Source organism: Calypte anna, chromosome 8, assembly GCF_003957555.1.
Source record: "Calypte anna isolate BGI_N300 chromosome 8, bCalAnn1_v1.p, whole genome shotgun sequence".
Lineage (NCBI taxonomy): Eukaryota > Metazoa > Chordata > Aves > Apodiformes > Trochilidae > Calypte > Calypte anna.
In genome coordinates this window covers 18,898,335-18,913,997 of record NC_044254.1, presented here as the reverse complement: position 1 = coordinate 18,913,997, position 15,663 = coordinate 18,898,335, and the positions used below count along the sequence as shown (strand labels likewise).

The 15,663-nt window shown below is 37.3% G+C and overlaps 1 protein-coding gene across 12 annotated transcripts in view; it reads right to left on the bottom strand.

Annotated features, from left to right (window-relative positions):
• FUBP1 (far upstream element binding protein 1) overlaps positions 1-15,641 on the bottom strand; it is a 32,862-nt gene extending 17,221 nt beyond the window's left edge. For 6 of the 12 annotated variants that reach the window (XR_003987788.1, XM_030454905.1, XM_030454909.1 and 3 more), the window contains exons 1-19: positions 15,419-15,641; positions 14,175-14,265; positions 13,118-13,180; positions 12,245-12,283; positions 11,877-11,916; positions 11,314-11,363; positions 11,150-11,221; positions 10,823-10,880; positions 9,605-9,767; positions 9,430-9,528; positions 9,245-9,346; positions 8,493-8,595; positions 8,308-8,408; positions 7,649-7,790; positions 6,797-6,957; positions 5,922-6,076; positions 5,754-5,833; positions 2,850-2,978; positions 2,111-2,185 (exon numbers count right to left, since the gene is read on the bottom strand). Coding sequence is in view for 11 of the 12 variants with exons in the window: in XM_030454905.1 (XP_030310765.1) it covers positions 2,111-2,185; positions 2,850-2,978; positions 5,754-5,833; positions 5,922-6,076; positions 6,797-6,957; positions 7,649-7,790; positions 8,308-8,408; positions 8,493-8,595; positions 9,245-9,346; positions 9,430-9,528; positions 9,605-9,767; positions 10,823-10,880; positions 11,150-11,221; positions 11,314-11,363; positions 11,877-11,916; positions 12,245-12,283; positions 13,118-13,180; positions 14,175-14,265; positions 15,419-15,532 (1,837 nt within the window). In the remaining variant the exon portion in view is untranslated. The remainder of the gene's footprint in view (positions 1-2,110; positions 2,186-2,849; positions 2,979-5,753; positions 5,834-5,921; positions 6,077-6,796; positions 6,958-7,648; positions 7,791-8,307; positions 8,409-8,492; positions 8,596-9,244; positions 9,347-9,429; positions 9,529-9,604; positions 9,768-10,822; positions 10,881-11,149; positions 11,222-11,313; positions 11,364-11,876; positions 11,917-12,244; positions 12,284-13,117; positions 13,181-14,174; positions 14,266-15,418) is intronic. The other 6 variants (XM_030454913.1, XM_030454908.1, XM_030454914.1 and 3 more) reach the window with 3 other exon arrangements.
• Between the last annotated feature and the right edge of the window lie 22 nt (positions 15,642-15,663).

Here is a 15,663-nt window from a genome sequence, read left to right as displayed (position 1 = left end):
GAACAGTTTTGTCCAGTGTACCAGACAGAAGGTTGATTTTCTTTGGTTGATTTAAAAATAATTTTACACAGAAAATCCACATAAAAATACTGGCTATCCACACTCTTCTTATAATATGTGCACTCTCCAAATCTTCTCAAAACCACTGAGCAGCAGATGTGAGAATTTGGAAAAGCACTACCCTGAACATCTTCAAAATGCAGTTCCTCCATTTTGCCACCCCCTACACAACTTACACAGTTTTTCCACTTACAGTACAGATAAAACCTCTCCAACAGTTTTTAGGTTACACAGTAAAGTAACCGTTTTCCCAGAAAAGTACTGTCACCCTCATAGGCTTGCCACATGGATTATCAAAGCAGTTTCCGCAGCAGCAAAAATTAAACTAATTTGGCTCAGCAAGCCCCAAGTTTATGTTCAGTTCTCCAGCACAGCTGTTTGTGCTGTAAAAAAATCTGAAAGATTCCTACCTTCCCCCTTTTGCACACACTGACTGGGACAAAAGCATTACAATACTGTAGGAAGAACAAACAGTATCAGCTGTATTTGAAACCTGGACAGGACCTGAACTTCCCAATGTACAGCCTGGCTGCCTCTCAGTTCCTCTACTGATTTTTTTATATTGCTCCTAAGGAGGTGGGGTAAACATGGCCCGTTAGCATTATATTAGCTGTCTAGTGAATTCTCTGCCCTTCAACCTCACTTGGTCTGCTCTTCCTCTTGTCTAAGAGGATCTCCCATATCAAGATTTTCAACATGCAGAAGCAGCAAAACGTTCCTGTGATTTACAGTCAAGTTATAGATGTCCAGACATAAGGAGTTCATGTTCAGGCAAAGACCTCAATTTCAACTAGGAAAAGCAATGGGTATCTCAACTGTCCTTCTGTTTTCCCTCTCAATTGTTGTCTTGTGATTTCTTTTTTTTAATTATGCATTTTAAGAGCAACTCTACATCTTCCAGGGTGGATCTTTTTTTGGTTCACAGTCCTTTTTGGACTTGCTCCTAGAAACTCTATCCCAACACCTTGTAACTACCTATTATTTAATTAAAACAAGTACAAGAGTGGTGGAACTCAGGCTTTGCTTTCCAGAGCCAGCAAATTAGACAGATGGCAGAGCCCATGCCAATCATAGATTTTTCTGACGAATGCAGTTGAAAAGAATCAAGTTTTGCACAGAAGAATGGGAGCTGAACTGTCAGATACAGTAAACTAGTAGTTAAATGAAACAAGAGGAAAACCAGAAAGGTCCATCGTATCTTAAAAATCATGTGTTTGAGAGTTCTGTTGCAATTTTCTTAGTCTGATGCACAATTCTTGAAGTAAATAATTTCAATTATGCTGCTCCAAAAAATAAAAAAAACCAACCCAAAAGTAAAGGTAGCTGAGTCTTGGCAAATCATTTGGGATCCACCTGGAGGAAGGCTGGAATCAAGCATGCTATTTCATCTTAACTCCAAATGCTTCTTTAATATTCCATGAGAAAAATGGATGCAATTGGAAGAGGGGAAAAAAACCCCAAACCTTCCCTCCCACCCCAGCAAAAAATCCAAACTAGATGCTACTGTATGCCTCATCAAACAGCACTTGTATTCATAAGCCTCTTAGTCCTCAGTGTACAAACCTAGCATAACATAAAAGAAAGCTAGTTATGATGCTTTAGTGACCTGGAACACAGAAAGCAAGCTATAAGAGAAAAAAAATCTCTGTAATCTTAAGAGCACCAGGAAACAACTACCAAACAACAAAACCAAGAGCTTCATAAAGGATATGAAAGCTGAACCCCAAAACTCATGATATATTCTAAAAATATTCATACTGAAGTATTTAAAAGGCATTGTTTCCCAGTGATCAACTATAGACATCTCATTAGATAAGAAGAGTTTTTGCAAAGCTAATTACTACAAGTACAAGTAAGTGTCTTAAACACAGTACAAGTTTTTAAGCCTGTTTTCCTGCAGGTTTCTGAGCCTCTAAATGTATTTGGTTCAGGAGACACGTCAACTATACATTTCTTTGGTTATAGGAAAAAAAAAGTCTCATCTAACAAGATATGAAGTATTCTAAAACATCATAATATGCAGAAACAACAATAAACCATGCACACATACCCATTTTTTTGTAGTACTCCTCCCAGGCCTTGGTATAATCAACCTGCCCTGCTGGTGCCGGATTTGGCTGATCTCCTGAATTACATTAGAAACAGTCAAAATAAAACTACTGGATTTTATTCCATACATAAAACAATTTTCAAATAATGAACTGATTTTCTCAGTAACAATCCAAAAAGCCACAACTCAAATCTGACACTATAGACCTATGTGGTACAAGCTACTATAAACAGAAACAGTTAGTAGAAAACTACATAAACAAACAAATAATTTTAAGTGTTCAGTGTGCTTCAAAAATCAGGAAATGCACGCTACTCACAGTACAAAATACTTCCCAAAATTAAAGTGGTAAGTCTCATGCAGGCACAATTATATTAATACAACTAAATACAACTGTCATTTTCATAAAACCACTGGAAGTGATGCAGCCATTTATGCAACAGGCAATTAACAGTGTGGCTCATTCAGTTTTTATTTATGACTGACCACACTATGTAAATGTAATACTCAGTGCAAATTGCAGCAAAATTGTCTTTGGGAGTGTATTACAAGGTAAACACGTGACCCTTATTACTGCTGAAATTAAGGACAGCAGTATCAATGGCTGTACACAAGAGTTTTGCAAGACAACCAGTTACTTTACAATAAATACACCAAATATATCAAGACAACAATAAAAAATAATGGGGTATCTACACTCCCAGCAATGACAAACGTATCCATTTTACTAAACAGCTACCTTGTCCATTAGTTTGGGTTGTAGCTGGTCCACCAGGAGGGGCTGCAGGTGGTGGCTGTGCTTGTTGCTGATAGTAGTGAGCATAATAAGCTGCCCACGCTGCTGAATTGGGATCTGTTCCTGGCTTACCTATAAAAACAAACCATAAACATTTGTAAAAGTAGTATGAACAGAATACTGTCCTCAACTAACTCTGTCCTAATCATTCAGATTTTCCTCTAAGGAAAAATCCACCTAAACAAAATAACCATTTATATCCTGGAAGTACCTGTTCTTTCTAGCATAAGCTTTTGATCAGGTTTCAGACAAATGTATTGTATGAAGTACACTTTCACAGGACTGAAGAGATAAAAGTCACTCAAAAAAACCTTACAGTGCCATTTAAATTTTTAAAAAACTGATAAACAGAAACAGGTTTTAAATTTAAACAGTCGTGTTACTAAATGGCAACAACAATTAATAATTTAGCATGAATTTCAGTGGTTTTTACTTTTGTTATAGCCTCACTATAGACACTGATAAAGGAGGCATGCCTAATAAGTATTTCTGAAGAAGAATATGTATCTTACTAGGTATTTGCAATGCTGTCAGTTAACTTTAGAGTAACAGTAAAATACAGAAACACATAGTAACCTGTATCCCCATATATGGCTATAAAGCATCACTGTTTACTTACAGCTTTTTGGTACAACAATAGCAATACTTGCATCTTCTGCAGCTATCTCTCCATGCTTCCCTTATTTTTAACTATATCTAGGTAGGGCAACAATGCTGCTTCCTAGAGCCTTGTTTCTCTGTTTTTCATATATTGCCTTCAGGAATGGCTTATTCTTGCTGAATCACAGAGATTGATTATAACTAGACTGGTTATCCACAAAACCTGAAAATTTACTATTAGAGAACCACAACCAGTATTTTTTAACATTATTTGCAACCTTAAAAACATCTGCAAATAAATGCCAACTGAGGAAAGAACTGAGCACAAAGATATTGACACAACTGATACTTTAGGTAACTATAAATAGGAATGAAAGTGCATTTTCCCCACCAACACAAAATAGGTAAGGGAGCACCTAATGGAAAAGCAAGAAGTCCCTTGAAAATGGTATTCAGAGAGAAGAAACCCACAACACATTTCTTGCAGTATTCATTTAGCATTCACTCAGATATAACCATGTAAAAGGCACAAAGTGTATCAGCACACAGAAAACAATGTTAAGATGCTGTTTCCTTTTTAAATTACACTGCTTCCATCAACAACAGTGGATTTAAACTAATATGTATTTTATTCTAAGGTTACCTGCAAATATCAAATAAGCCACTGCTTGGTTCCCCCCCTCCTTCCCCTTAGTAGCTACTTCTCTAGAAGAACACAGAGCAGGTTTCATTAAAGTTCCAAAGAAATCTGACTGTAGTAACTAGCTCCACCTTCACGTGTGACAAGAGGCAAGCATGGTTCTGGAGAAAGCACCTCTGAAAAAAATACTAAAATAACCCATTTGTTACACTGAAATGAACAACTACGTGGACAAATGTACAAAACTCATCCAAACAAATGCTATTTGAAAGAAACACCAACTGCACACAGGAAAACTTCATTTCTAAGAAGAGTATTTTGCAAAAAAATTGGTTAATAAAATCATCATCAAGATGATATCAGGGTACTTGCCATTTCTCTTACAGTTCCTTTATAAATGTATAAATTCCTTTATAGAAGATGAAAATGTGGTAGCAAAAAGACTAACATTTAAGCAGTGGTTTTTGATTAAATGACACTTTCAGTATGCCAAGAATACAAATCAAGCCTCTGTGTATCATCCTACTTTTAAATAACTACAATAGGCATTTTTTTAAATACTAGTCAATGCACACAAATATAGCTTTTCTACAAGTTAGGAAAATGAAACTAGAGATGGTTACTTGCCCAGAAAGGATATATAAAAAAGATTTGAACATGAATGAAATGCTCCATAGATTCTAACATCCTCCACAGCCTCCCCTTTTTCACTAGTGGAGCTTGCGTCAGGACTACTTGCTACCAGAGAATATTTATTCCATTTTTAACAAAAATAGAATTGAGATCTTCTAGCTGAAGTTCTGAAGAAGCTCTGCCTCAAACAAGGAGGTACAAGTGACTCAAGCATCTAGCCTTACCATACCTTTGTGACTGCAGTTCCATTTACCCATACGTTCTAGTCCAAGCAAAGGATGTAACTTAAGCAAAACAGGATACTAAAACTTTGGGAAGTTGTAATTAAGTAAAAACTCCTGGTTTTGACAAAGACAAATAAAAACAGAAGAAACAGATTCTACAAAGGTGGGCTCTAAAACAAAATACAAAACTATTATAAGTTCAAAATACGAATTCCTACTTAGTTTTACTGTATTACCAGCAGTATAACAACTGATAAAGGACTGAGCAAAATACTCTGAGAAGCAATCCTCATATAGGTAAACAAAAGCTAGAAATATACACAATATAGAAGTCAGGATCAATGGGATTGTAAAGGGCATTGTTTAACACAGAATACAGTGTCATTCACAATTAGGGAAAGAAAACACCTTCATTAGAGAACTTCATGTAAAGACATCCATTGCAGGAAAAATTAACTTATTTGCATAAAATTGGTTAACCTAGAGTCTTGCAAAAAGTACCATAAATCAGCAACATTTAGTAAACAAGCACATTCCAACTGTAGCAAGTAATTTTCAACATCTAACAACCAACATGTAGGAAGTCTAAGCCATACATAAAACTGACAGTAAAGAAAAGCATGAAGAAGAGGAGCTTTTTCCCATTTACCAGCATGACACAAATGAACTGTGGAACATATATACCTGAAAGGACAAAATGGATGTACTCAAATAACATCCACACTACAGTACAACTGTGACACTTCATACCTGGATCTGGTGGATTTGGTGGCTGCCAGTGTGGATAAGCATTTCCCCATCCTTGTGGAGCATACGGAGCTGGAGGACCACTGTAAAAGACCAATTGATAATGAATTGCAGTGAAAGCCAAACCCAGGGTCACCTTACAAACTGGAAGCCAGCTGTGCCAGTACTTACTGAGGTGCAGGGCCAGGAGGCCCTGGATTGTAAGGAGCTGGGTTATAAGGTCCCATGGGAGCACCAGGACCTGGTGGTCCAGGAGGTCCATGTGGGCCAGGAACTACACCATGGGGTCCATGGGGAACAGGTGGACCCAATGGATTTACTGGACCCTGTAACAAGAATAGCAGAGACAAGGAAATAAACCTTTGAAGTTCTCCAGTGTTCAAACCATTAGAGGTATATATCTAAATACTTTAAGAATATTATTTAAAAGCAATTAAATATTTTATATTAAAACATGGAGAAAGTAGTCTTTTGAAGATTAATTAGGCTTATGGTTAGTAAAGAAAAGTGAAAAGCAGGTGTGGCAGTAATAGCAACTAGGAAGCTGCATTTATTTATTCTAAAATAAAAAATTTCACAAATAAACAGATTTTTCCACAAGCTGTATTAAAAAACCCTCAGACTATCAGTGCTTCAAAATAAGTTGATACATCTAAGTCTGGCTGATCTTGCTAATGAAATCTGTTTGTAGCATGAGGTACAAAAAACAGGTAGTAAATTTGATTATGTGCATTCACAAAAGTCTGGGGAATTTAAAAAGTGTTAAATTTGGATTAGAACTCCACCAAAATATACCAAGACCAAAAAACTAAACACACACTTTAGTAGCTTTAACATTATCAAAGGTATCTTTGAAGTCATTGCATCTCATTTACATTGAAGAAAGAACCATTTCCATCTGAAGTTATGTTTGTATTACCCTACACCCTTTTTATCAATTAGTATTATTATCTGATTAAGTAATTTGGAAGTGAAACAGAAGACAGAGACCCACTTTCTATTTTGTTTAGTTACAATGGTAAGTAAAAATATAGCTGCACACTCACTCCAATCTTTTCTTCTATAAGTTGTCGTGCATAATCTATTTGCTGGGGTGTTCCACGGATAGTAAACATCTTCATATTTGGATCTGCATTAGGTGGAGGATTTCTTTGAAGTTCTATTCTAGCACCAGACTGCTGGCTTATGCTTTTAATAGTTTCACCACCTACAATGCAAGATACAGTTTTTATGGCATGCATTTACGCAAAAATACCAACACTTAAATCAGGGAAGTCAAATGCACAGAAGCTGAAGGAGTCTTTTCACTTCTTTAAGAATCATATGAGAACATTTTAACTGGAAAAAGTGCCTCTTCAGGGTAGTATTGCACTTTGGATGCAATACATTAGTAAAAATAAAATATTTTTTCAAATTAAACCCCACAATATTTACTCATAAAGAACAGCAGATAATTGCTACAATGTCTGTCTTTTCCATTCATGTAAAGATGTAAGATTATACATGAGCAACAACCAATGCCCACGGTTATCAGCAAATACAACCTTGAAATCTAACTTCACAGATGCAGTAACAGTAGCCTATCAAATGCAAGTTAATCATAAGATACATCATCTAAGAATCTACCAAACAGCACCAACACAACTAAGTAGTTTTAAAAGAATAGATTAGATAAATCAATTTGTTCTTGACTTTCAACTACAGTGGGTATAAGTTTGGGTGAGGAAAATCTGAAAATACTATATCTATTATGATTTATCACAGTATGATGTTGCTCTACTGTACATGAAACAAGAAGCAAAGCCTTCTCTTGAAACATCTCTGTAATATGGCTATTTGCACAACCAGAGAAGCTGAGTTTTAGTATCTCTATCTATATGTAGTTTAAGATACATTGCCTTTGCCAATGATTAATCCAGTTTTGCCAGTGGGAACAATAAAATTGAATTCCTGTAATCCACCAGGAGGTCCCATGTTCCAGTTGCCTTGGCCTCTACCCCTTCCTCGACCACCAGGCCCTGGTCCACCAGGGTTACCAGCCTAAAAATAAGGCACAATAAATTAGCACGTTCTATAGGAATTAATGCAAACAAATTATTAATGCCAACTGGTTACATCACATGGTTTGTTAAGAAACTGATTTACTGGTCAGATAATTTCAATAGTTACAGTACTAGCTTTTTCAGAAGACATACATTACATTTTAAGCTGTTCTGTAAAACTCTGCATATGAAGAATGAAGAAGGAAAGGATATGGAAGAAACCAAAAAGTTTTGCTTGCACAAAGAAGCAATTTGTCTACCTTCTGTAAGTGCAGCACTGGGGCTCATTTTAAAATAAACATTTAAGTCATCTTTTAAACAATAATTACAATATCATCATTCTGATGCTTGCAAAATTTTAACTGTAAAAGCAAACATTCATATTCCTGACAGAAGTCTGAAGTAGATTGAAATTACAACATTATTTTCTTTAGTTACACACTGACTTTTAAAATTTTAGGTCTTTTGAAAAGTCTGGCAGGAGATTTTAAATGGTAAACAACATATTACCCAACCTGAACACTTCGAAGGAGATCTGTAATAATTTCTGCAGCATGCTGACATCTGTCAGGAGGCCCTGTGATTTGGGCTATTCTATCTGGAGTTGTTCCATCATCTGGAATAAAAATGAACAATTCTAGTTTATGTAATCCAGTAAATTTTTGTTTAATTCACAGAAACTTACAAAGATACTACCAACCTGGCTTAAACTGGATCCTAACACCAGCATCATTCTGTATCTTTTTTATCATCTCTCCATTTCTTCCAATTACAATACCTACAGCAAATCGTGGTATTGGAACCTGAAGAGAAAAAAAACCACCAATAGAGCATGAAGATATCAATGATGGAAATATCCCTACTACATTCACAACATTAAAGGGTCACTTATCAGAACTAGGGCCAGTCCTGTGTCACTTAAGGCTTTCTGAATTGTGGATATTTATTAAGAAATCAAAAGCCTTGCAAATTCTGGACAAAAGCATCAAAAGGAAAAACAGTCTATGTAGTGCAAAGTCTCATCATGGCAGTATTTCCAGTGACACAATCAAAAAACAGAATTTCCAATGGGCCGAAAATGCAGATTCAGAAGGAAACTTGAAGCCTCACCTCTGATGAACATTTAAAAGCTCATGACTTGAATAACAGATGGACTTACATATTCTTCTGTAAAGGCCAAACTCCAATTTCTATAATGACAGTATACACTCAGCCGTAAAACTTAATTGCTTATTTGATAAGAAAACTGCAGCAAGCTGAAACAGAGCTGTGAAGCAATGTGAAGTGAATGCTGCACAGCATTTAAAGTTGTAATTTCAGCAATGATCAAGTCATACTTACATGCCACCACCACTTTTGGAATCTGTTTAACAGTTTTTCAGTATTACCCATCTTAACATTTTAACGTTAACAACTCAAAATACAGTGAACAAGTTTTTCAACCATGCTTACGTCTATCCCTTCATTTCCTCCTATTCTGGACCCATATTCGTTGCGCACCTCTCTAAAGCCACCTTGATCACGAATTAACTCCAGCACCATTTCCTTGGCTTGCTAAAAGAAGAATGAAACTTTATTTAGTTACTGCAACATCAGAATGGATTTTAAAATGCTCTGAATTCCGAAAGACTCCTTACTTGAACTTTATAAGGGTCTCCAGTTATCCTAAGGGGTTTGTCTGCACCAGTGTTCTGTGGACCATCTTGAATCATGACCATTTTAACACCTGCCCGCTCCTAGTTGACAGAAGGGAGGTCAATACCCATGCAAATCCAGATTTGATATTATCACATTTAAAAGAAGTATAGATACCTGTAACTGTTTAATTGTCTCTCCACCTTTTCCAATAACTAAACCTGCTTTACTTGCTGGAATCATTATTTCTTGGACTGCATTTCCAGGTCCATCACCATGATGAAAGCCAGGTGCAGGTCTTCCCTTTTCAACTATCTGATCAAGTAACCTTTTTGCTGATCTGTGAAAGAATACACAAGCTTATAAATACACTTATTCCTACAAGTATCACTTGCCCACAACGTTCCTGCTCAGAAATGGTGAATTTTTAAAATTATGTTTCTGCAGAATATAATTAATGTCACTAAGAAATAAGAGGTAAATTCAGCAAGTCTGTAGCAGCAATTTAATAAAGTAATTTCAAGACAATGTGGTAGACCTAAAAATCAAATGTCAAAATACTTAAGATGGTTCTTTACCAAGCATATGTAAGTAAAAATTACCTCCTTAAACATTACACTGATCAAACTAGCTCAGAACAAAAAATGGAAACCTTTCCCTTTAAAATACCAGAAAAGAAAATAACTCTGTTAATCTGATTTCAAATTGTTACAACTTACCTTTTTTAGTGCGTAAAAAAAAATCATCAGATCAAAAGCTTTTACTCCCTTTGCCTGATTTCAGCAGTATATCAGAATCTCCTATTTGAAAGTAATCTTTCTTAATCTTTAAACAGTCAACCTTAAGGAAAATCTATCTTATGTTAAATTTTATAGAAAGACAAAGAATCTGAGACTGTAAAATAAACCCAGTTTTAACATCAAGTACCATAAGAGCTGCTGATTGATTCAGAATGCGACATAAGGACATTTTTACCTAAAACCAATACCAACAGCAGACAAAAACAAGTATATATTTTCCACTCATGTAAGTTAGTTGCCATCAGAGTAAAATAATGATTACTGTACTAACATTAATAAAAAACTCTTCCCTCTAACATGTGGGCAATATAAACTATGATTAAAATGAAAATTTCCATAAAGCAATGACATTATTAAAAGCAGCCTGTTAGCTGCAACTTAAGAGAATGTCATGTACATTCCTAAAGGAAAACATGTAGCTAACTGCAGGTTCAAGGCCTTTTTTCTTGTGTATACATTTAATTGTCACCAAACTGCCTTTTAAATAGTAGAAAAAAACAGTGATATTAACATACTATGTAGATACTGTATTTAGAGCTGAAAAAATGAAGCATATTGCAGTTAAATATGCACATACAGGATTTGTTTTACTTACTGAACAGACTCTGGTGTTCCAGTTAGCATACATGATCTCTCAGGCAGGCCTCCACTATCTGTGGTCATAAAATAACACCAACTTAGGAGCAGTGTTAAATCAGATTATAAAACTAAGCATATACAAACAACTGCAATTTCACAGTGGAATAATCAGTGTACCACTGTATTTCTTTAGATGGTGCTAGTTGAGATTGGCACAAAATATTACAATACACTTTAAATGAAAGTTGAAGCAATTAGAAGCAATGGTGTCTGAACTTTCTATCAAAAAAGCTCCACCAAAATAAACAGAGGTAAAAAAACCCCAAATCCCACAAATAGTTACCAGGTGCAATCTGTATTTTACAGCCAGACTCTTGCTGTATACGTGAGATCTGCTCTCCACCTCTGCCAATTACTTGAAGAAATAAAAAACAAAAAGATTATTTGTATAAACAGCATCTATTAACATCCCTCACTATATTACACCACCACATCCATACTACTTACTGAATCCAACCATCCCATCTGGAACTTTGTACTCCTCTGTCATCACAGACCTACAAACAATGTTAAAACAAACAAAAACCAACGGCCATTCAGAGACCAAAGAGTTATTATATTTATATATACATTACTCCCTTTAAAACCAAGGGAGCTAGTTAGTGCCCCTAGTATTGCCCAGACTTGTTTTCCTCCCAATAATTAAAAAAATCATTATGCAAAAACAGTACTAAGTAAACTAACAAGATACAAAAAGGTGACCCTAAAACGTTAAAATACAGTATGAATATTTTAAGCTTTCCTTCATCCAATTTACTATTAGCATGTGTGGTACAGAGAAGGCCAGTATAGCACTGTAAATTTAATCTGCATATCCATGGAAGTATGCTAAAAATACACAAATTTTTAAGTGTTTGGCCTGGGACTTGCTGAAGCTAAATTTCAACAGATCACACAACTACTGAGTAGGTGCTTTATGCATTGATACCACTTTTCCAGAAAAATTTATTGAAAATGCTTTCTTTCAGGAAAAAAGGAAAAGTCTACCAAAGATGTAGTGTAACTCTTACCTTTGTTGTTGATGCATCGGTGGTAGTTGATTTCCAAAAGCTATAAACAAATATTATTAAAATTAAATTAAAACACATACAGCTAGGCTTTCCCTTTGATAATAAAGCTAAACTGTATCAAATTTTGTCCGAGTTGACTATCTAAAGAGTGTTATCAAGAGGTCTGAAAACAGCTAAAAAGACTCAAGCTGTTGCTAACCACACTGTCAAGTTTTACAAAGCAGACTCATCCTGAGAGAGTCAGTCTTATGATCTCACTTATGCATGTATCACCTACCAGAACACTGTTTCAAATTCTTGTTCTGATAATGCTATGTTTCATTTAGGATTTATTTTTTTTTGTAACAAAATTAAAAAAAAATACTTACAATCATTCTGAGGAGCAACTTTCTTAGCATCTGGTTGATCTGCAAAATTAAGATTTTTTAAATTTTTTTTGCCAGGAAATTCAAGAAGCATTTACACCTTTTAGTGTGAACTGTAACTTTCCAGTGTATTTTAGTCCCCCTTTTTTTTTTTCTTTCTTTTTTTTTTCCTCCAATTTCAGGGAGTTGATCATCTGAATAAAAGAAAGAATCTCACGAACACTCAGCACTTGGTTAGTATAGCTGAAAAGATGTTAGGGTTTTCCATATTATCTATTCAGTGGTTTAACGAAAGGCAGTTTTCATAACACACTGTGGATTGCTCATAGATACCCAGTCACTGAAACTTAACTAAGACAAGGAACAAAGTTTAGCTGTTGGCTGCTCAAGCTAATGATGCTTCTATTGTAAAAAAGAAAAAAATAAAATTCACACAAAAATCAACAATGATTTAAAGAAAAAAAATTCCGACAATGACCACAAATCTAGATCAAACATCTGAAAATACAGCAATATCACATGGCAATGCAATCTCAATCTGAATGTTGATATGAAATTCCTATCCAAATATCAAGCATTTCATAGCATAAAACTTCAAAAAAAAGCAGATTTAAAGCAACTACATCACTGCCATCCAAATCCTTTCTGTACAGTAAAGGAATAAAAGACATAATTAACCTATATCTGAAAAGATAAGACTATAGACTTCGGATGCTTCCTTCCCACCCCAAAATAAAGGTTTTATGAACCACCATAATTTATGTGCAGCAAAAACTCAGACACATATTCCAAGAAATATTTGTGTCAATCCAGAAAGATCCACTAGTTTATGTCATGTTTACATACTAAACACAGGTAATAAATAAAAATTCCTGCCTTTAAAAGGAGAGGGCATTCCCTCCCAGTGTGTTGTACTGCTCGGACTTGTCCAAGAGCCATCTACACATAAAATAAAAAGAATACATTACATATATCATCTGAAGCATCATTAGCTCATTTTTGTAAATTAAAAACCTCACCGTTAATAGAAAAAAAAACTTTATTACAGGACACAAGAACGCCTGATATAAAGCCTTAGTTACATTCTGTAGACTGAGTTTCAATCCTCTCGAAGGAAAAAAAGGCATTGCTCTTTTTTGAGACCTAGGAGAACACTTCAAACAAGCTCAGAGATTTCTTTCCACAATTTATCCAGGATTTTTTGTGTATATTAAACAGATTAAACCCTGTTAAGTTCAAACTGGCTGCTTCATAAGAGACAGAAGATGACACATACACATTTCAGGAGAAAACTTTACTGTAGGCTAAGGCAAATCCGAAAAGCTGCAACAAGTTAGAAGATCTAAGTATGACCTTATCAGGGTTCACACAGGCTACAGACTAAATAATAGGCTAAGCACAAGTGTATACGAAGTAGAAAATTTACTTTCCTGTCTTTTTTTAAAGTCCTATGCTTTTACCATGAAATGCATTAATACTTTTATTTGAAAGTGTGCAATAATAAAATTTATGAAACAATAACATTTACAAAGTGAGCACTTTCTACTCTAATTGTAATTTGCAAACTGTAATCAGTCCTACACAACAATAAGACTTTACATGACATACCTGTGTAAGCGTTTCTCAACCATGAAGTTATCTACTCCCCTCCCCAGCATACATTTTCCTCCTTACAGCATTTAAACCACATTTGAAATACTTAAAAAATCAGGTATACATTCACTTTAGGTTAGAGCACCATGGTTCAACAAATTTCCCCACTAAACTCAATCTGAAAAGCATGTCATGATCTATTAAGGGAACAACCTGTTTTTAAGCTGTGCTATGGAAAAAACAAAACCCTACAAACAAAATAAACAAAAAAACACCTGCAATCATTCTGGCACCATGACCATACTCAACAAAAATAAATGCAGCAGTAGCGAGTGCATACCTCCATCCTCAAGAGGTCTTTTTTGCCCTCCATAACCGTAGTCGTTTGAATTCATTGAGGTGCCAGCATCTCCTCCAATTTTTGCTGCAATCTAAACAAAAGGGAGACGTTGTGAGAAAAAAATAGTTAGACCTTAATTATTCCCGATCTTCTAAATGATTGTAAACGGTTTAGACAACGCATATTAAAATAACCTGAAATAAATAAAGAGAAGTCTGCTACTAGAAACAATTCAGTGCACAAATTCTTATTTTTAAATGTTTTCAAGGAAACTTGTGCTCACTGTTCAACAGCAAAGACTCCTATATTTTCTTTACTGTCTCAAAAAAAAACCCAAACCAATCCTACCCTTTAAACACCATAAACTTTTTTCTAGGAGGCTTTTCCTTTGATCCCTATTTTTCACGAAGCACAGCACTAGCTCACCGAGGACCTATCCGCTAAAACTATTTCAAACCTTAGGACTCAGGATTACACCGGGTCTTCAAATAATTCCAGAACCGCGACGCGTTATTACCACGGGAGGCAAAAAATGTACCAGAGAAATAACGAAAACATCGCCCGTGGTGTAAAAGCTGCCAATGAAACTTCGGGATAAAGAACTTCCGAAAAGGCAGTCCTCTCCCCGCAGGCCGCAGCGCTGCCCAACCGGTCCGAACAGGTTAGCGGGCACCGAGGGCGCCTCAGGGAACACAATACGGGGCCGTGCGGCGGAGCCGCCCTCCCTCCTGCCCCTCCGCCGCCCGAGCAGCGCAGCACCGCACCGAGATCCTGATAAGGCGCCGCGCCGCTAGCCGAGATTTTACCTCCCTGCAGGCCCAGCAATAGGGAACCCGCAGCGCAGCTCCCCGCACCCCCGCCGCCCGGGATGGCGCGGATCACTCCGGGCCGAGCCGAAGCACTCCGGGCGCCCAGTCTGCCAGCGAGCAATGGCGGAGACGAGGAAGCCGGGGTCTGACTGCAAAAGCCTTTCCCCAGCCGCGAAGGGCGACCGACGCGGGTGCTCGCCGCGGCGTATGCAGAGGGGGGTGGGGAAGGGGCAAATCTCCCCCTCCCTCACACCCTGCGGACACACACTGGAGGAGGGATCCCCTCCTCGGCTCCCCACGGAGCCGCACGTCGTCAGGGTGCAACCCGCCGCCTCCTCCCGCAGCTGAAGCGCCGCGGCCTGGTCAGCAGCTGCCTCCAGGCCCCGGGACCCGAGGGCCCCATTGATTCGGCAGAGCCACGTTACACACACACACCTGCCTAGCCCTCTGCAGCGCGTCTTTAAAGGCATCGTTCACTCCTCCACCTCCACCGCCGCCTCCTCCGGGCGCGCCCGAAGCAGGAGGGGGCACCGTGGAATAGTCCGCCATACTCGCTCAGCCACTGCTTCCTGCCCCACTCGCTGCCTGCCAAGAAAGAAAGAAAATGGCGGCGGGCGGGAGCCTTTCACATTCCTGCGCGGCATCGTGCTCGGGGAGGGGGGGCGGGGGGAGAGGGGGGG